Source organism: Zea mays, chromosome 3 (assembly GCF_902167145.1).
Source record: "Zea mays cultivar B73 chromosome 3, Zm-B73-REFERENCE-NAM-5.0, whole genome shotgun sequence".
NCBI classification, from domain to species: domain Eukaryota; kingdom Viridiplantae; phylum Streptophyta; class Magnoliopsida; order Poales; family Poaceae; genus Zea; species Zea mays.
In genome coordinates, this window is record NC_050098.1 from 185275885 (window position 1) to 185295831 (window position 19947).

At 43.8% G+C, this 19947-nt stretch overlaps 2 protein-coding genes and 1 pseudogene across 2 annotated transcripts; 1 reads left to right on the forward strand and 2 right to left on the reverse strand.

Annotated features, from left to right (window-relative positions):
* Positions 1-1160: 1160 nt before the first annotated feature.
* LOC103651021 (MICAL-like protein 1) lies at positions 1161-2271 on the reverse strand (annotated as a pseudogene).
* Positions 2272-14553: 12282 nt separating this feature from the next.
* Positions 14554-16884, forward strand: LOC111591192 (protein HEAT INTOLERANT 4-like). The gene is made up of 5 exons (XM_023302133.2): positions 14554-14659; positions 14778-14831; positions 14923-14986; positions 15297-15355; positions 16825-16884. The coding sequence occupies exons 1-5, from the start codon at positions 14600-14602 to the stop codon at positions 16882-16884; spliced, it is 297 nt and encodes a 98-aa protein (XP_023157901.2). The 5' UTR covers positions 14554-14599.
* A 1584-nt stretch (positions 16885-18468) lies between these two features.
* LOC109945163 (L10-interacting MYB domain-containing protein-like) lies at positions 18469-19430 on the reverse strand. The gene is made up of 2 exons (XM_020550980.1): positions 19091-19430; positions 18469-19011 (listed from the first exon to the last, which is right to left on the reverse strand). The coding sequence occupies exons 1-2, from the start codon at positions 19409-19411 to the stop codon at positions 18469-18471; spliced, it is 864 nt and encodes a 287-aa protein (XP_020406569.1). The 5' UTR covers positions 19412-19430.
* Between the last annotated feature and the right edge of the window lie 517 nt (positions 19431-19947).

A 19947-nucleotide genomic window follows, 5' to 3' on the forward strand; every position in this document is an offset into this window, starting at 1 on the left:
ACAAATATTCAATAAAATATTAGTGCATGAAAATTATAAAAAATGAACAATATATATTATTATCGATCTTAATATCTCACAAATTCAGAGTACCTGACAGACACTTGCTAAAGTTGTGGACCTCATGCCATGCCTTTCTATGCTCCAATGAGGCAAACGTTCATAGCGAATTGGCATGTGAATAGCTATACTTTTGACAATGAGATCTTGTGTGTATTAGTGTGCAATGATCTGTACAAAAATAAAGAGCCAGTTGTTTGCAATGACAAGTAAAATGATCAGCGAAGATCTTGAAGCTTCTCGTGATTCACCAAGCATCATAACAGCTAGTTGGCCATTATTAATTGGCGCTAAAAGAACTTTGTAAAGAATAAGCAAGAGAGGTGGAAGCAGTGAATGTAGTACTCGGACCCGGCGATTGTAAAAAAATAGACGTGAACGGGGGTTGGCTTTCTAAGTATTTGTACCTTGTCCTAAAGCACATGAATTTTCTTTCATAGCCACTTCCAGGAAAATTTTCGGGGTGGGATGCAAGTGTGTACATTTTTCATTCATATAAGACAGTGATAATTCTATGTTTCTAGAGTTGTATTCTGTTTGGAAACTATGACAACATTGAATTGGATCTACTTAGTTGTTTTCTGATAAAAGTACAAAGTTTCAAGCTCGATCAAAGTATTCTGTAAACTAAATAACTAATAGCTAGCACAAGTTAAGTTATTCACATGACGTCAATTTCTCAAGATTTCTGAGTCTGTTGATCAAAATTACCTAGCAGAACTGAACCTAGCAATGAACGAATAATTAATGTTAAGAAAATCCTATTATCTGCCATGCTAGAACTCTACGGTAAACCCAAAATGTTATTTTTCCTGGTTATCACTTAAGAAAAAGAAACTAATAAAAGGATTTAAGTTTCTTTAAAAAACTAACAACACAGTTTAGCATCAGCTAACCGGAGGAAGGAAGGAATAGGTGGATGGAGTGGAACTCGCGTGCACCATCTTGCTCTGGAAGAAGGCGATGAGGAGGTCGTCCGTGAAGGAAGGTCGCTGCATCCACCTACAACCAAATCAAGTCACCCAAACAATCGCAAGCACCGGCACAGCCGCACAGGGCACGGCCCGCGGTCGCCGTGGCCTCCGCCTCTTTCCGGCGTGACCATTTCCTCTGGTGATGAGTAGTCTCTGGGTCCAGTGAGGTCAAGACAACTTCTTAATTCTCTGTATGGCCTACACTTTTCAGATTTTGGTATAGATCCAGCAATTCCGATGCACAAACAAACAGTAGAAAAAGAGGGATGGCGGCTCGGCAAAAGAATTTGAATGGGCTCATCAGATCTAGATCATCATACCATAAAACAAATGGAGCAAATAAAACTTGCCATAAATTGGCAAGGGATTATGTAAAGAATGCGAGAACATTCAGATTATTCGGACTCCACAAATTCGCCATCTATACAGAGGAGAGAGGACACAGGAAGGGGATACCTTGACCAACCGAGAAGGAAGTAGAGACACTTCCCCCCATAATTAATTGATCAGCAATTTCCAGAGCTGAAACCGAAATCACACTCAGTATCTAAATTTCACTTGATGAACCTTAATCGCACTCAGTATCCCACATACTTGCGCTCGAACTCGTGGAGGAGGCGGCACCCGGCGCAGGCGGTCCAGAAGGTCCCAGGGGCAGGAGCGGTGAGCGCCTCGTAGGCCTTGGTGGCGCGGCCGAGTGCCTCCTCGGCGGCGGCAGCAACGGAGGGGTAGGCGGCTGCGGTGGTGGCGTCGAGGCCGACGCGGAGGGACTTGATGAGCGACTTGAAGTGGCGGCAGAGCTCGGAGACGGAGAGCGGCGAGGCGTCGGGGTCGTCGGGCTCGGGCAGCAGCAGCGCAGCGTGGTGGGAGGAGGCGTCGGCGAGGAGCACGTTGGCGGCGGTGGCCACCACTGGGCGCGCGGGGAGGTCGGGTACAGGCGGGTGGCGCGGAGGGCGTACCTGCGCGCGAAGGGCGTGCCTGCCCATGGAGAGCTCCGACTCGGCCAGCGCCAGGAGGCGGTCGGCCTCGGCCACGGATTCAGGCCCCGATGGCACGGTGGCGATGGGTTCGCCGGCCATCTGTGGGGAAGGGGGACTGGGAAGGCGGGACTCTTCGATGGATAGTGGACGCCAATGATGGGGCGAGGAGAGTGGATGGCGCCTTCCATGTTGAGCTGGGGCTCGGTCGCACCTTCCACGACCTTCCATGGGGAGCCAGGGCAAGGTCGTCGCGGTGGGGCAAGAGACCGTTGATTGCGGGAGGCCCTGGAGAGTAGACCGCGCCTTCCCTGGAGAGTTGGGTGCAGAGGTCACACCTTGCATGGAGATACGGGGCTAGATCGGCATGGTGAGGCGAGAACGCGTTGATTGCGGGAGGAGACTACGGAAGGATGCAGCGAGAGAGACGCGGCGCGAGGGGCGAATCGGCGTAGGGAGGCGGAGATCTCGGGAACCTTCCAAGCTGGGATAGATGGCAGAACCGTGCACCGTTTGTTGTGGACGTCTACACTAAGAACTTATGTAGTAGTAGAGATTATACTCTAGCTAAAGATGCATGGTGCCTTCAAAAGCCAAGGGGGTGTTCTAATATGAAACATGTCACTCTACTAATGCAAGTAGCATCAATGCTTCACCTGAAAAAGCTTCTTTCTTTTGTAATCATGTCCAATTTCAGATAATGAACAAAGAGAACAAAACACTTTTTCAGAGTATATGTATCAATGTATGGGTGTTATAGTTTGTCTGGTTATGTTTCATGCACTTTCTTGGATGTGAAAACACAGAAGTATAATTGCCAGGTGATTCATATGAAGGAGCTAGGCAGATTCATGCACTTCCTACCATATTGGAGCTAGGCAGATAACAAAACCAAGCTTATGGCGAAAACTCAAGCAAAATACTTAAGGTTTTTTCCTTCAAAACTTAAGGAACAACAAGCTGGTATGCCATTGAAGCAGCTCAATTACAGGAATTTACCAGCCACCAAGCACCACAATATTTCAGCATCAGTTGAAATGAAGTCATGCAGATTAAATTAAATTAAATTATAAGACCTGGGCCACAACAGTCTCATCAGTTGGGAGTCTAAGATCATCCTTAGTGTTGCCATCTGAAGTAAGAAGGCTCACCTGAAACAAATTAAATTAAATTAAATTATAAGACTGAATAACATTTAATCTAAAGAAGATTACAGTTTTACTGTTTAGAGAAACATACAAATCCATCCTCAGAAATATCAATCAGCTGATACTCAGTACGGTTTTACTGAATAACATATGTCAACTCCGCTAGAGCTAGCTAGTGAATTACTATTGTTGTAGCCCTTTGGGAATTTCATCGAGCACCTGGGATGCAGCCTGTAGCGCTTGGACAGAAGAGAGGTGGAGGAGGAAGTGTTCGGTGTGGGGGTCACCGCGTGTCCTTTGGGCATTCCATCGAGCACCTGGGATCTCCTCCTCGGCGTCGGAGAAGAGCGGTGGAGGCCGACTGGAGGAGGGGGAGGCGGAGACATGTGCCCTGCTAGGGCATGAGACCAAAACCCTAACCAGTAGAACTCGGCGAGAGGGAAATGGAGGGAGAGTGGCCAGGCTGACTTACAGTTCCCTGGAGAGCGCAAATCGTGCGTCGATCCGGGGCGTCTGAATTACCTTCCTTGGATAGCGCAGCGCGGACACAGATGTGAGTTCTTCATGGTGATGCCACAGAGACCGCCCTGGGTGCCGACGTCGTGCTTGAGGCGGATGTATCCCCACGAGTTCTTGATGATCCAGTACTTGGTGCCGTCCACGGTGGCGCCCTAGCCGACGAGCAGCACGGCGTGGTTCAGTGACGTCCCGTGAAGACGCCCTCGCTGTAGTAGCCGATGCCGCTGGCGTCGATGAGCACGGACATCGGCTGCTTGTACACTGCCCGCTTCAGGGCGGCCTCGTCGGCGTTGTTCATAACGGAGGAACCACGGGATGAGGTGGCGGTTGGAGAGGCTGGGGCGACGAGAGAGTAGGGGATCCGCGGACCGCTTTCCACCAATCGCCAATCGCGGCGTGTGTGGCGGGCGTGGTGCAGACGCGCGACGCGAGATCCAGGGGACAGCGCGGAGGCGGTTGGAGAGGCTGGGGCGAGGATCCAGGGGGCGACGCAGTGAGGGGGAGAGGACGAGGAGGTGGCGGCGTAGTGAGGGCAGAGGAGGAGGTGATTGCGTAGGGGCGCGGCGAGATTTCCGGATGCAGGTGCGCGGAACGAAGGCAGAACCGTGCACCACCGTGTGGACGTCTACACTACTATCTTATAGAGTAGTATATATATATATATATATATATATATATATATATATATATATATATATATATATATATATATATATATATATATATAGTAGGTATAACGGGAGTCCTGGGCTTCCAATAGTTAAAGGAAGTCCAGGTCGGCCACCCCTGCAAACTGGTTCAATCAGCGCGCCCAACTAGGCTGTCGGGTGCGCCACCTGCCCCACGTCTGTTAGCGCAAAAAAAGGAATGCATGCATAAGTCAAACACGATCCAATGCATGTGCATAAATTTAAGAAAGATATGTGCTGCAGTTTCTATTTTTAAATCCTTTATTTCCTCCATAAATTTAGGATCGCTGCAACAGTCATGCAACTAGATGCGTAAGGACCATTTTATGATATATACTGAGACTAAATATGCTATACTGTGTAAATAATTATGCAATTCGATATACTACGTAAAAATCTGTTACCAGCTGCATGCACACGAATTTATGATGAAAATAATGTGCAATGAAAGGAAATGAATTACACGCATAGAAACAAAAAATCGTATTTAATGTTTTATTTCCTTCATCAATATATGATCCCTCCAACAGCCATGCAGCTAAACACATTAAATCTAGTTTATGATATATACTGATACAAATTATACTACATGGTGTAGGTATTTATGCAATTTGTTACACTGCGTAAAAAATCTGGCATGTTGTTCACTGGTGGACGCACCTCCGGGTTGGAGCGTAATAACCTTAAGTTTTGAGCATAAAATCCCTCAATTATAAGCGTATATACCGAGCCAATGTGAGAGGTTGATAGCTCTAGTGGGTTGTTATTACGATCCTATTTTTATGGCATATCCGAAAAACATGGCAGTCGCATGCATGCGGTTATACAGATCCAAAAATTATGGCAAAATGCATGCATGAGTCAAACACGTTCCCTTGCATGCGCGTAAATTTAGGAAAGATATGTGTGACGGTTTCTATTTTAAATGCTTTATTTTCTCCATAAATTTAGGATCGCTACAACAGCAATGCAGCTAGACTCGTAATTATTATTTTATGATATATAGTGATACTAAATATGCTACACTGTGTAGATAATTATGCAATTGGGTATACTGTGTAAAAATCTGTTACCAGCTGCATGCACACGAATTTATGATGGAAATAATATGCAATAAAAGGAAATGAATTGCATGCATAGAAACAAAAAGTTGCATTTAATGTTTTATTTTCTTCATAAATATAGGATCCCTCCAACAGTCATGCAGCTAAACGCATTAGAACTAGTTTATGATGTATATTGAAACAAATTATACGACACGGTGTAGATATTTATGCAATTCCTTACACTGCGTAAAAAAACTGGCATGTTGTTCACTGGTGGATGCATATCCAGGTGAAGCGTAAAAACCTTAAGTTTTGAGCATAAAATCCCTCAATTATAAGCGTAAATACCGAGTCAATGAGAGGTTGATAGCTCTAGTAGGTTGTTATTACGATCCTATTTTTATGACAGGTCCTAAAAACATGGTAGCTGCATGCATGCGGTTTCTATTTTTATACAGATCCAAAAATTATGACAAAAATCGTGGGAGTTTCCATTGCATGCGCGCAAATTACGAACAACATAAATTAAGGAATTGCCTTTCCAATGTGTATGCAGTAAACTGATATACGAACTCCGTGTTCAAGCATAAAATTGTACAGTTTTTAGCGTAAATAGTACATGTGGTAGGCATAAAACACAATAATCGAAAAGAAAACTGCGCCGGATCGGAGGATGTCACGCGTGATCATCGCTGCGCGCATCTCGTGCCTTCCGTGACGTCGCTCGCTCGAACATCGCGCCTCATGCGTCGCCGTCGCTACTCGCACATCGACGGGCGTCGCTTGCTCGCCGGCCTTGGAAGTGCCGCCTCCTCGGAGCTTCGGGGACGCCGCCGCTTGCCCGCACAAGGGCCCCGCTGCGGATCGAGGAACCTCCGCCACCGGCCTGGGAACCGCCACCACTGCACAAGGGCGCTGCCGCCGCTCGCCCTCTGGATCGGGGGCCGCCAACGCCGGCCTGAGCACCGCCGCCACCGCACAAGGGCGCTGCCGCCGCTCGCCCTCTGGATCGGGGGCCGCCACCGCCGGCCTGGGAACCGCCGCCACCGCATGTCGAGGTCGGGGAGCCGCGGCCACCGCCGCGCGCACTATCGGGCAACCGCCGTCGCTGATGAATCGAGATGGGGAGTGAAAACTGATCCTTAGCACTACGAATTTTCTTTTATAGACGTCTGGACCTGTTCCGGCTCGACCGGATTGCACTGTCTGGCCTGGGCTTCCAATAACTAAAGGAAGCCCAGGGCTCCTAATATACAATATATATATATATTATAAATTGGAATGAAAGAAGTATGTATTTATATATATATATATATATATAAACACATACTTATTTCATTCCAATTTATAATTTGTTTAACTATTTTATCCTAAGTTTGTCCGGCTCGTCTTATTCAAAAAAATTATTTATCATTAATTTTTACTGTAATATCGTTTAGCATATAATATAATTTAGGTGTAGCTTCGAATTTTCATTTTTTCGCAAAAAAACTCTGAATAAGACGAGTCAATCAAACTTGCCACAAAAAATAAAACGAATTATAAATTAGGACAATGGGAGTATTATTTATCACTATCTTAATGGACTGATAAAAAATAAAAGCAAATTAAATTAATTAAAAACAAATAAAGGTACCACGAATATCTTTTAGGTAAGCAGGAATTTACCTTCCAAGCGGGCAGCGGCAGGCAACACGACACACAAACGGCTGTGGCGCGTGGCCGGGCGCGTAGGCACAGGCGTCCACGGGCGTGTCGACACAGTGGCAGGAGCAGGCCGATCAGGCGATCACCGATCGCCAAGGCGGGGGCGGGCAGGCGCTAGGCAGAGGCGGCACGACCGCGATCCAACTTCCAGTCCAAAAGAGCAACGCGAGGTTTGTGTAATTGTGTTCGATACGCAGCCATCCAGTGAAAAACAGGCCGACGAGCAAGGCAGGTGCCTATGTTTTTTTGGGAGGGTGGGGGCCCATGTCTTTGGGGGCCCGGTGCCGTGGCACCCCGAGCAACCCCCAGGTCCGGCCCTGGTAGCTCGGCTCGTTTTAATTTTGTAGCGAACCAAGCTAACATTCTAGTTCGGTTCTCTAATGAGCCAGCTCGGGTTAGCTCGCAAGCCAAACGAGCTAAGCCACAACACAAGATTGTCTAGTCGTTGGTGTCGTCTTATCTCTCATAGTCTTGTTTTCTCGTAGTTATTATCTGTGATATGGACATATGTGGATGTGCCATGTGCTTAAATATTTTCATTATTGCATGGCTACATATCTATATTGAATATTTAATATTTGATTATTGGTTATGGTTTTGTGAACTTTGTTTCTAGCAGCATATGATGTTAGTGTTGTGCAATGAAATGTTATAAGTTTGTGGAATGGATGATGAATTGATTTATAATGGGTTTATAAATTTGTAAGTCGATACATATTTGGTTATTTAATTTAATATTAGAAGTTAGAAGCGCTAGAATGATGATATGATAATAATATTATAAAGGTTTTGGGTTTGTAGTGTGTACATAGATCTTTGTATTTAGTTGTGTGGCTCGTGAGCCTAACGAGCTGGCTCGAGCTTCCTAACGAGTCGAGTCGAGCCGAGTCAGCCGTTTAGCTCGTTAGTATAACGAGCCGAGCCGAGCTGGCTCGTTAAAGTAACGAGTTATAACGAGCCGAGCCATAACGAGCTGAGCTGGCTCGATATCCACCCCTATGCATGGGCATGGCACACAGATGACTGGCGTGAGGAGGACATGAACAGGAAGCGACCCGGGAGGAACGCGCCGATGCAAATATGCGCATACAACTCCGGACATATCTGGTGTACAAACTAATCCTTTTATGCAACCGTGTAAACTTCTAATCTAAGATACAAGATGTTGATCCAAGAAAACACGCAGGAGTGGATAATTTTACATTTAACATCGCTTCTAATCATACTTTTGCAAATATCCCCTCTTACTCTTCCTTGGCTCAAATTTAAAGTTTGTATGGTTACAAAGAGAAATTGGTCTACACCAGATATCTTCCCCTACAAACTCACCCACACACGCGCGAACTCCGCCAACAATTTATGCTGCGTAGGAGTACATGGTTTGTTAACTGCTGACCTTTCAGTACTGATCTTCTTCTTTATTGTTTCAATCGGAGGATCTAACGACCGGAACTTGTCGGCACCGAATTTCGGTGGAGTATTAAAATGCTTATGAATCATGTACAGCAAACGTAAAAACTATGTCTACGAATACTAGTCTAATCAGCAACAGCAAAGACCAAACGACAATGAAGCTTCGATCCACGCGTCGGTGCCACGAGGCCGTTCACCAGAAAGTGGCAGGTTTATTCGGAGTTGCCGACCTTTTTTTTTAAAAAAAATAGGGCCTAGAAGTTGTAGTTATTTGGTACTTCTTGATTTTAGGTATTTTTTCCAACATATGTTACCATAGTTACATCACACACACAAAAAAAACAGTGTTATGATTTCCTTTTATGGAAAAAAGGTGGGGACAACCGCTGATTACCAAATACTCTATCCGTATCGTTTTAGTTGTCGCCACTAGTGCAAAACAAAATGAGTCATAATAGTTATCGTTCTAGCTGAAGGAAAAAAGTAAACTACTATTTTTACCCCTTGCGGCAAGTGTTTACCAGCTGGAGCAGAATCTGCACAAGGTTAGACAAAATGCCAAGATCTGAGGCGTGTGGGAGGGCAAAATTATCAATTTATAGATTTGTTAATTTACACGAAGCTGTTGGAAACGACTGGTAAAACGAAACGGAGGGAGTAAATGAAAACAACATGCTTTGAAGGGAAAGCTATGCACAAAGTTATTAATCTATTATTGCTTTTACATCTACTCTTAGCGAGTCTATCTACAGTGACAACCTCCAGAGCTTTGGATCGATGCCTTCCGAATCATCTCCTTAATTATATATGTCCTCGCGCTGTAGCAACGTCCATCACAAAACAATAGCTGCAGGTTTTTGAAATTTATTTACTGTCTCTGTGTTTACAATACCAAGTCAACTCACCAGCCATCGATCTTAGAGAAGTGACACCTCTCACAATCCAAGTATCTTTAAATTTCTGATTGAAACTCTAGAGATAAGAAGCCTTAAAGGAAATCTATGTGCTGCAACTACTTGGCCAGTCAGCAGCCCTTGTAATTGTTGCTATAGTCAAAGTGGTTGAGCCATTCCAATCTTGCATACAATGATTGGCTAAATATGATAAAGGTTACTGACCTCTTCGTCTTTGAGTATTAGATTATCCGCCGCTCTTTTTCCTTCCTCACGCGTCGGGTTAAATCCCATGATCTCATCCCGCCCACGCAATTCGACTGAATAATGAGCCTGTTTGGTTCAGCTTTTTTTTGACCAGCTTTTCTTAGAATCTGGCTGTGAGAAGAATCTGGATGTGTAGATAATCTATGCATCATTAGGATTACGTGTGGAAGAAGATAAAGGTGTTCATAGGACTCAGGATCTAGAAAGTAACGGATTCCTACTATTGTAACGACTAAACCGATTATGAGTTTATGTTGATTTTGAATGGTTTTTACCCAAACGAATTTTATAGAAGCTAGTTGAAAAGTTGAGCGTTTGGCAGTCCGCAACAGCTTTTGGTGGCCAGAAGCTCCGAAAAGCTGAAACAATCAGGGGCAATGCCAAGGCTGCAGCCAGATCTTGGTATAACTTGCGCTTGCCTGAAACTAAGGGCCTGTTTGGTTCAGCTTTTTTCGAACCAGCTTTTCTGAAAATCTGGCTGTGGGGAGAATCTGGCTGTGGGAAGAATCTGAGTATCATTACGATTACGTGTGCAGGAAGATAAAGTTTTTCATAGGGCTCAGGATCTAGAAATTGATGGATTCCTACTATTACAATGAGTCAACCGATTATTTATTTATGTTGATTTTGGATGGTTTTTGCCCCAACGAATTTTATAGAAGCTGGCTGAAAATCTAAGCGTTTGACAGTCCGCAGCAGCTTTTGGTGGCCAGAAGCTGCCAGAAGCCGAAACAAACAGGCCCTAAAAGTCGTGGCAATAAGCTGCACATGCTTGTGGCCTTGGATTCAATTGCTTCACACTCACACGTCCATTTTGGAGGCGTTTGATTCCCTGCATAGACGTAGTATATATGGGTTAGCCAGGCTGGCTGGATTGGTTGGTTGGATGAATACCATAGGGCGTGTTTGGTACGTTTTTTTTCTGAATAGCTTTTCTGAAAAGCTGGCTGTGGGGAAAAGCTGGTTGTGGAGAAAAGCTGGTGGTTAGAATTTACGTGTTTGGTTGGCCTGCTGTGGAGAAAAGCTGTTGGTGGGAATCTAGGTGTTTGGATACGCAGATTCTCAGATTGCAGATTCTGTTTCAACAAACGATACACATAAACACCGAACCAACAAAAGGTCATTACATTATAATTAGTAGAGTTCATTACAACTTAACTACCGTTACATGCACATATAAAATTACGACACTAATGCATTAGCCAGTGCATCTCGAAATGCACTCATGTCTAACTCATCAGATGTGGTACTACTACTGTCACCTACGGGTACATCATGACCAAGGCTATTTGGTACAAGTTGTTCAAAGTCTCTATCGTGTAGAGCACTGTCCCTAATGAAGTTATGCAATGCCATACAAGCAATAATGATCTTCGATTGTTTCTTCAGCGAAAAAGAAGGGAGACTTAGAAGAATTCTCCACTTCATTTTGAGCACCCCAAACGATCGCTCTATAACGTTGCGTAGCGAAGAGTGTGTATAGTTAAATACTTCTTTACTACCAATAGGTTGCCTCGCATTTTGCCATTTTGAAATGTGGTACTTCTGATCCTTATAAGGTGCAAGGTACCCCTTTCTATTTGGATAACCAGAATCCACAAGATAGTATTTACCTGCACAAAACAAGTATGAACTTAAATACATATGACATCAATTAATAACGTATGATACAAAAGTACAGAATACTGATATACCTTCCGGTGGATGCGGGAACCTGTCTCCATAAGTTATCAAAGTATCTTGTAATACTCTAGTGTCATGCACTGAACCTGGCCAACCCGTGACAACAAATGTGAACCTCATATCGAAGTCACAAACGGCCATTACATTTTGTGATGCGTACCCGTGCCGACCAATATATTTCGCTTGATCCGTGGCCGGGACAGACGCGGGAAAATGACTTCCATCAATTGCTCCTATGCAATCCTTGAAATGGGGCCAAAATCTTGTCTCTCGCAACCTAGGGTGAATATCTATGAAATTAGGGTCCTTTGGCTTGATTACGTCTGAAGACATCTTATCACTACAGGAAACGCCTAAATTTTCATGGGCCAAAAACCTACGAAAAAAGCTTAAACCGACGAAAATAGAATATTTTCGTCGGCATACCGACGAAAATAGCCGCCGAAAATATGTTAGACGAAAATAAGCAACTATTTTCGTCGGCACCGACGAAAATAACATATTTTCGTCGGTTTGTCCAAGGCCGACGAAAATACACAGGCTATTTACGTGGGCCTCTTGGGCCGACGAAAATACAACAACCATTTTCGTGGGCCTCTTTGGCCGACGAAAATACAGTAGCTATTTTCGTGGGCCTCTTTGGCCGACGAAAATAGCTGTTGTATTTTCGTCGGCCTCCGAACAGGCCGACGAAAATTAATGATACCCCCCCCAAAACAGATTTTTCTACACCTTTTAATTCACAGCAAAATACACATAATCCACAATGACATATACAGATTTCACAAGCAATACAGATTTCACAAACCACATTCACAAGCAATACCATAATTGTTTCAAACATAGTCCATACATAGTTCATACAGTTCATACAGTTTCAATACCATAATCACATCTATAATAAAGTGTATACATAGTCCATACATAGTCTATAATCAAACTCACTCCTGCGGGCTGTGGGAGTTTTGGCCACTCCCTCCTCCGCCACCAGGAAGGTGGCCACTCCCTCCAGAACCATGGACGAGGAAGCCTTGGACGTTGGCAGCACCCTCCGATCCCTGAGCATTTGACACTGAACCCTGCAATTCATCAAGCATTCAAATAAGGTTGTGTATTGCTATCCCTAATGTTTGGTCACGATTTGCATAAAATTAAACATGGAACGTCACCTGTGATCCTGCATGCATCCACGGGTACTGTTGTGCTGACCACCCCAGAGGTGGTGGCACCCACCCCGTCGGTGGCGGTGCCATCCACGCTTGAAATGGCTGAGAGCCCACCGGTGGCTGGAAGACCGGTGGCACCCATCCCCGGACTGGCTGCGATCCTTGGGGTGGTGGAGGCGTCCAAGTGCCTGGAGGTGCCTGCGTCCACCCAACACCGGTCCCGGGTGGCTGCGACGCTGGAGCTTGTCCTGGCCACTGTCCCCATCCTTGTGTCTGCGAGCCATTTTTGATAATAAAAAAGAGTTGCTATGGAATTGAAGTGTTCAGATAGTGTTACCTGGGGAGGGCGAAAAGCGGGCAAGTTCATATCAGGGCCGAGTCTAGTAGTCATTTCCTGCAAATGGATGCAACGTTAGAATCGCAACATTATACTTTGAATTCAATGACGACACGTGATGAGATAGACGAATTACCTGAAAATAAGAAGCCATATATTGCGTCAGCTGCCCAACCTGCTCCTGCGCTGCTCGAGCCTGCTCCTGTGCTGCTCGAGCCTGCTCCTGTGCTGCCCGAGTCTCCTCCTCCAGCTGAGCCTCTCGAGCAGACCTGGAGGAGCGAGAACTCCCTCCCGAAGACGATGCCTTCCCTTGACCTATTGTCCTGTTATAATCCACAACGCCGGTGCCAAAGGCAAACCTGCATGATACACATAGTTGAGCCATTAAGTGGACACATTCTTGTTAATGAAATCGTCGAATCAAACACAAACACCTCACCTGCCATGCTTTCTACCCCCACCACTGTGGTACAACGCCGAGACATCTAAGTCTGAATGCATCCAGTCGAAGTCAGGCCCATGGCGTTGAGTCATTTCCTCCCCATATGCATTCTGCAAAGAAAGTTAGAGTTGGAGTTAGACACAAAATATGCAATTTAATTCGTAAATACAAACTTGTTTACCATTTTCTCCCTTGCCGCCTCGCTGCATAGCACATCAGGGTTAGCCGGATCAGGGCCACGGTGACCACGGACGTAAACCTCCATAAAACTTGGAGCAACTCCACTTTCAGCTTCCTGCATGAAAAAGAAGAGTTAAACCATAGAATTTTCATAGATGTAACATACAAGTTTGATTTATATACTTACCATGCGACGTGCGGTACCAAGGTGTCCATCGGCGCCGTACCTATGCCCAAAATACGTGGACAATTCCGTGGACAATTCCGGAACGGCAAACCTCACAAGCCAATGTGACGTTCGCCGTTCCCGAACGGGTGACACATACGGTTCGCTACGGTTAACGATTAAAACTAAACTCTAAACATTAAAAAATAACTCGGAGACAAATATGAATTTGAATTAAAGCAAACAACAGTTAAACTAATCACAACACGACAAGATGACTAATATAAATTAATGACTTTCAACATAAAAAGTGACTTTGGCTTGTTCCCACATAAAAAGTGACTTTAAGTGACTTTGACTTGAAGCCTATATGATGGTGAACAAGTTTCTTTAAGTGACTTTGGCTTGTTCCCACATAAAAAGTGGAGAAAAATGCCCCCAAAGATCAGCTGCTAGGCATTTCTGTAACTGAATTTGGTTCAGTGGCTGAAACCTGAAATCAGTGAATGATGTCTACTTTGGAGCTCATTTGTTATTAATGCAAGTGGTTTTGGACTAAAGTTGCTATAGCTAAGTTGAAGAACTTAGTAATGAGAACAAGTTTTATAAAGTGGGAAAGACTTGGTTCTACAGGAACTTGGGAGTAAAATGCCTCTAAACACTCTCATGACTACAAAACGAGCACAACACTCATATTACAAAAGAAAATGCAACAATCATATTACAAAAGTTTTAGGGCTGAGTAGTTTAACTGTTTGTTTACTCATATGAATGCACCAATCATATTACTTAGTTGGCTGATTGTTTTACATGTTGGCTTGGAAAGAACAGGTTTGTTTTTTGGAAATTTACAATAGCAATTTAGATTGTGTTTGACTGCTCTGCATGATGATGTTGCTATTTACTTTACGTGCATTTTGAGTTTTTGACTAATGATTTGTTGCTATGTTCAGGAGGATCTATGGTTATCTGCTTTTCCTGTCGGTACTGAGGTTTGTTCCCATCCCTCCCTTCTTTCATTTGTAGTAGTGTGTATGTTAGTGACCCACATTTGGACATAGCTCACAGTTTTGTCCTAACAACTTATATACCTCGCAATATCATCTGCAGTGGGAAAACATTGATAAGATAAAGGAGTTCAACTGGAGCTTTGAAAATTTAGAGGTATGGCGATTGAAGTTAATCTTTTAATCCATTTTGCTTTTGAGTACTTAGTTCCACCTTCATAATGAATGTGGTTGTTATTGGTGAACAGAAAGCCTTAGAAGAAGGCGGCGAGCTTCATGGTAAAACAGTTTATCTGTTTGGAAGCACTGAGCGTAAGTGCACTTCGTTTTCAGCTAGTTTCTGGAGTTAATTTGCTGCCATTAGTCCTTGATGTATGTTTGTTAGTCTTTGTAATATTTTACACCAGTGCTATCTGGGCTAATTTTAATCTCAATTTAAACTTGAAGAGCTATTAGTTTAGTAATTTCGACAATTCTATCTGCACAACACTACTTATGTGCTGGATTTATAAAGTGGATTTTAGTATAGGTCATTCACTCATTTGTTTCATTTGCTTACTAGTTTTATGAGCCTGCTGACTATTGTGCCATACAAGACTAATTGGCTCCTGCTGTCATGCAGCCCAACTATTGGATGTTAATGGCGAATCAAAGATAATGCTTATTCCAATTGTAGTTGCTGTAAGTTCTTGTCTACCCTCTTGGCTGGACACCTATCCTGTGTGTATATTTATTCCATGATTTTGAGTCCCAAAACATGTTATTAGAAACACACCTATTGAAAACGGCCCCTGTAGTTCCACACCATCTTATGATGAACATCTAGCTCTTTATCATGGGATAATTCTGTTTTTATTGAAAGTAAATAAGGTTCGCCGTACTTGTTGGGGGGATACCAGCTAGCCACTAGCCATAGAAGCAAACCACATAACTGCTGGACATGAAAATATAATCTACTCATCTAGGTCATATCTATGCCAGGTAAACAAATTAGCAATCATGTTTGTACTTTTGCATTAGCAAACAATTCATACCATCTTTGGTGGGTGGGTGTTTCCAATTTTTATTTAGTACTGTCAACCACACATCATTGAAAATATCAGTCTTTAAGATTAAAAACTATGACAAACATTTGAAAGTAAAAAAGTCTAGGGACTTAATCTGATTTGTTCACTGATATTACCAATGGGACTATATTTTGGTAGCATATTTAATACCTTATAAATCATTTTTGTTCTTTAATAATATTGGTGATGTCCACATAAAAGTTTTTGGCTGGTGATATTTTCCTTCTCATTAGTGTTTTGACTCTAAAATGCAGTGACAAGTATTGCTTTTTACATATGTATTTATGATGGCTCAATGGGTCAAATATAGTCTCTGGGTGGTGTGGGTCTCATTTGACACTTGAACTCTTTTATTTGCAGGTAGACTGCCCTTTCCCTCCATCAGACAAAATTGGCATAAACTCTGTCCAAAGGAATTGAATGCTAATAGCAACCTTTTGTCCAACACACGTGGGTTAAGAAAATAAGAATTGAATGCTAATAGCAACCTTCCGATAAAGTTTTGTTGGTATGAAGATAAGAAAATTGATGATAATGTCTAAAGTAAAAGTCACTGAAGGAGATCCAAGCTGGAATAGTACTAATTATTTGGGGGAGGCGAAATTGTGATTCTGGAGTGTGAATAAAAATTGGAAACATGTGTTTTTGAGATAATAAAGTTAATTAAGTTTGTGAGGATATGCATAGAAATTCAAGCTGATCGGTGATGCCTACTTAGTGCTTAGTGCTTAGTGATCGATAGGATACCTGCATAATATGCATGTGTAACCTTTGGTTATTGATCACAGGTATGTATTTTGCTATTTCTCTATTCATTTGTACAAGCACTCAAGCAGGTTATGTTTACTACATGTAAAGAAAAAGTAGCTGAAGTTGCTAGATTTAGTTACTTGCTATTTTATTTAGCCAAATTTGGAAGCTGAAGGAAACCAGTACAGCAAATCAGATAGGAATGTGCTCGTGGGGGGTCACTGTCAGGCATCGAGAACGATAAACTCTCCTTAGTTTATTCACAGATGCATATTTGATAATGGAAGCGGTCCATTATCTGTCCTAAATCTAAATTGCTCGTTTATTTTCCAGTGTGGACACGACAAATATGAAGGATCTGAAGAAGATAGAAGAGCACTGAGACAATTTTAAGGCTGAGCTTATTCCAGTCCAGTGGGTGCATGGCATACTAGAAGCAGTTTAGATGTTGAATTGAGCAATTTCTAGTTGGCCCTGCAACTTTCCCCCCTATTTTTATACATGAGGAGTTAAAAGAGTGCGAGTCTGGTGATGCCGAAGCTATTGCCTCTTGGCATCTTGTAATCCTGCAATTTATTTATGTGGTTTGGGAGTGACAGTCAGACGATCCGAATCCATTTTATGAATGAATCAAAATTGCTCCATGCATCGATGGTCTTGCAAACTTCGCCAGCAAAGCTTATTACGAGATGCAAGGAAAATTTTTTGGATCTCCTTCAGTGACTAACAAGACCAGATGACCGGAAGGGAACGTACCAGATTGAACCGAGCCGCCAGGCGATGGGATCCGGAGATGGAGCAGGCCGAGATGGATCCTGGACTTGTGGTTGGGAGCAGGCTGGCGGCGGCGGCGGTGGGTGGTCGGGTGGTAGGCTAGCTGTGGCTGAGTGCGCCAGACACGAGCGAGAAGGCCGGGCTGAGTGCGGCGCGGCGGGATTGGGACGAACGAGCGAGTGCGGCAGGCCGTGATAGACGATTTAGGGCCACTATTTTCGTCGGCCCCAGTGAGGCCGACGAAAATACGCCACATTTTCGTCGGTCCAGAGGCCCACGAAAATAACTTCCGTATTTTCGTGGGCCTGCCCACGAAAATAACTTCCGTATTTTCGTGGGCCTGCCCACGAAAATATACCCCGGCCCACGAAAATACGCCACATTTTCGTCGGTCACGAGGCCGACGAAAATAACATCCGTATTTTCGTGGGCCGGCCGACGAAAATAACACGACCCACGAAAATTTATGCGTTTCCTGTAGTGTATATAGTGCATTAAGGACTTCACTAAACTTGCGACTAATAGTTTCCAAGGAGTGACCAAACTTATTCCTTATCTGCCTAAATGATTGTGGACCCCCACATGCCCACAAGAAAATACCTAGAGCTTCCGTAGTACTGACACCACGGCTTGGAACCAGACCATAACTTTCCACCAACGTATCATGCAATCGTCTAAAAACAGTCCGCCGCATGCGAAACATGTCAAAGCAGTCGTTACTATTCTCCAAAGTTCGCTCAACCCATTGAATACCTGTTTCAACCATCGTTCTTCTAGAAACCCCACTGGAAGACCTCCCCCAAATGTCTACAACATATAGGGCGACAAGCAATTGTCCATCCCTGTCATCCCTGTCATCATCATATGTGTGTGCAGCAGGGTCACACATCTGCATGCACACAAACAACAGCCACATTTCTTGAATAAGCACAGTACATAAGACACATATTCATGTATCATAGCTGAAAGAAAGTTCACAGATTGACATTGTTCACAAACATACAACTCTGATTATTGAAATACATGTTCAACTCGAATAATTGGAAAATTGTTCGAAGGGGAAAAATATGCGTATGACATGTTTATTTTGTAACACGACTGCAACACGACAAGACTCATAATAGTGACACAACTGCAACACGACTATAACATGAACAGCAACATAGTTTGGACCACCAGGCTCTGTTGTCGGACGACCACCATCTAACTGGACTTAACATTCATCTCGAAAGCACGGCGCAGCCAAGCGTTCCTTCCTTCTTTGGTCTTCAGTGTTGCAAATACATCTCTATACTTTTTCTCCATCAACAAATGAGTGGCAAAGAAATGTAGGTCGCTGCCTTCTGGTGAACCATCTTCGATCACTTGTTGCAACTGAGCAGCAACCTCAGCACGAATAGGGTCGGTCTCAGCAGAGGTGATGGACTTGTTAGTGGTCATGGAACGCGATTCAAAAGCCTCCACTAGGCGTTTCATGTACTCTTCCCTCGTATCTTTTTTCTTCTTAGGTTTAGGAGAATCACGCCGCACCTTACGCTTCCCAGTCGCATTTGAGCATGGGTCAGGTGTGCTGTTTTCACCCCCACCTAAATTGGCTTCGACATGATCATCAGATGATGAATTTGCATCCTCGACGCCCGGAACAAGGGTTGTTTCATTTGTGCAAACTATGGGTCCAAACATAACCTTTAGCTCGTCCTCATTCTCAAGGGGTGCTGTTTTGAACATAATACACCCTGGCATTGCCTGCAGCAACATGGTATTTCCTACTTTCAGATGGCCATTACTATTGTTATCTAAAAAATAAAAAATAAAGTCTACTTACTTCATTTTGCTTAGCCCACCACTCATCCGGAGCACTGATTGAACCAGTATGAGGGTCTCGACCAAGACCTGTAGCCCTTTCATTAAGAGTTTTCCACTGGATGAACATTCTCTTTAAGGAGTCCCACCTATTCTTCATTTGATCCCTGGTGTAAGTGCGACCAGTGCGTTCCTTAAACTTCCTTATGAGGTTAGCATACCCTTCGGCATTTAGAAATTGTTGTGGCCTGTTCCGTGCATTGACCTCTTCTACACAAATTTCTGTGTAAATTTTTGTTGCTCTACTATCCCACTTTGCAATGACTTTGCCAGACTTGTCCATCTAGTGCAAAACAAGTGTACACGATTGAAAATACATATTGAAGTGCACTTACTAAGAAAACAAAATGAACACGTAAGGGACCATAATAACATAAGGTAGTACCATAAGGAGTCACATTCGGTTTGCCATAATTACATATATAGACTTAAGGAATTCATGTGTTGCTGGACACAAAAGCACAGGGAACACTTTACAACTAAGCAATAAGCAAAAGGCTGATCTATCCCTGTTACCCTAACACCTGACTCGAAGGTTCACCATGTTCTAACTTAAACCTCATTGTCACTAAACGAAGGCATCTGATCGGAGTCATATTCAAGACCCCAGAAGTTTTCGAAGTGCTCCGCAAAGTCCCAGTCTGGAGTAAGGTCGTCGTCAGCAGGTGGTGGTGAGGACAAGGTTGAAGGTTCGTAGCTGCTATCACCCGGGTTGTTTACGTTGTTCACGATGTCCAAATTCTCTTGCAACACCAGAGAGTCTTGCTCCAGCATGCAGGCTATGTCCTCCAATGCTACACGAAGTTTGGTAGCGTCAAA

What these genes read in the sequence shown, in the direction of transcription:
- LOC111591192 (XM_023302133.2), top strand. Translation starts at nt 14,600, where the DNA reads ATGATTTGTTGCTATGTTCAGGAGGATCTATGGTTATCTGCTTTTCCT. An exon ending in CTTTTCCTGTCGGTACTGAG is followed by an intron (nt 14,660 to 14,777) that starts GTTTGTTCCCAT and finishes TATCATCTGCAG; the next exon opens with TGGGAAAACATTGATAAGAT. An exon ending in GGAGCTTTGAAAATTTAGAG is followed by an intron (nt 14,832 to 14,922) that starts GTATGGCGATTG and finishes ATTGGTGAACAG; the next exon opens with AAAGCCTTAGAAGAAGGCGG.
- LOC109945163 (XM_020550980.1), bottom strand. Translation starts at nt 19,411, where the DNA reads ATGGACAAGTCTGGCAAAGTCATTGCAAAGTGGGATAGTAGAGCAACA. An exon ending in GGTGGGCTAAGCAAAATGAA is followed by an intron (nt 19,012 to 19,090) that starts GTAAGTAGACTT and finishes ATGTTGCTGCAG; the next exon opens with GCAATGCCAGGGTGTATTAT.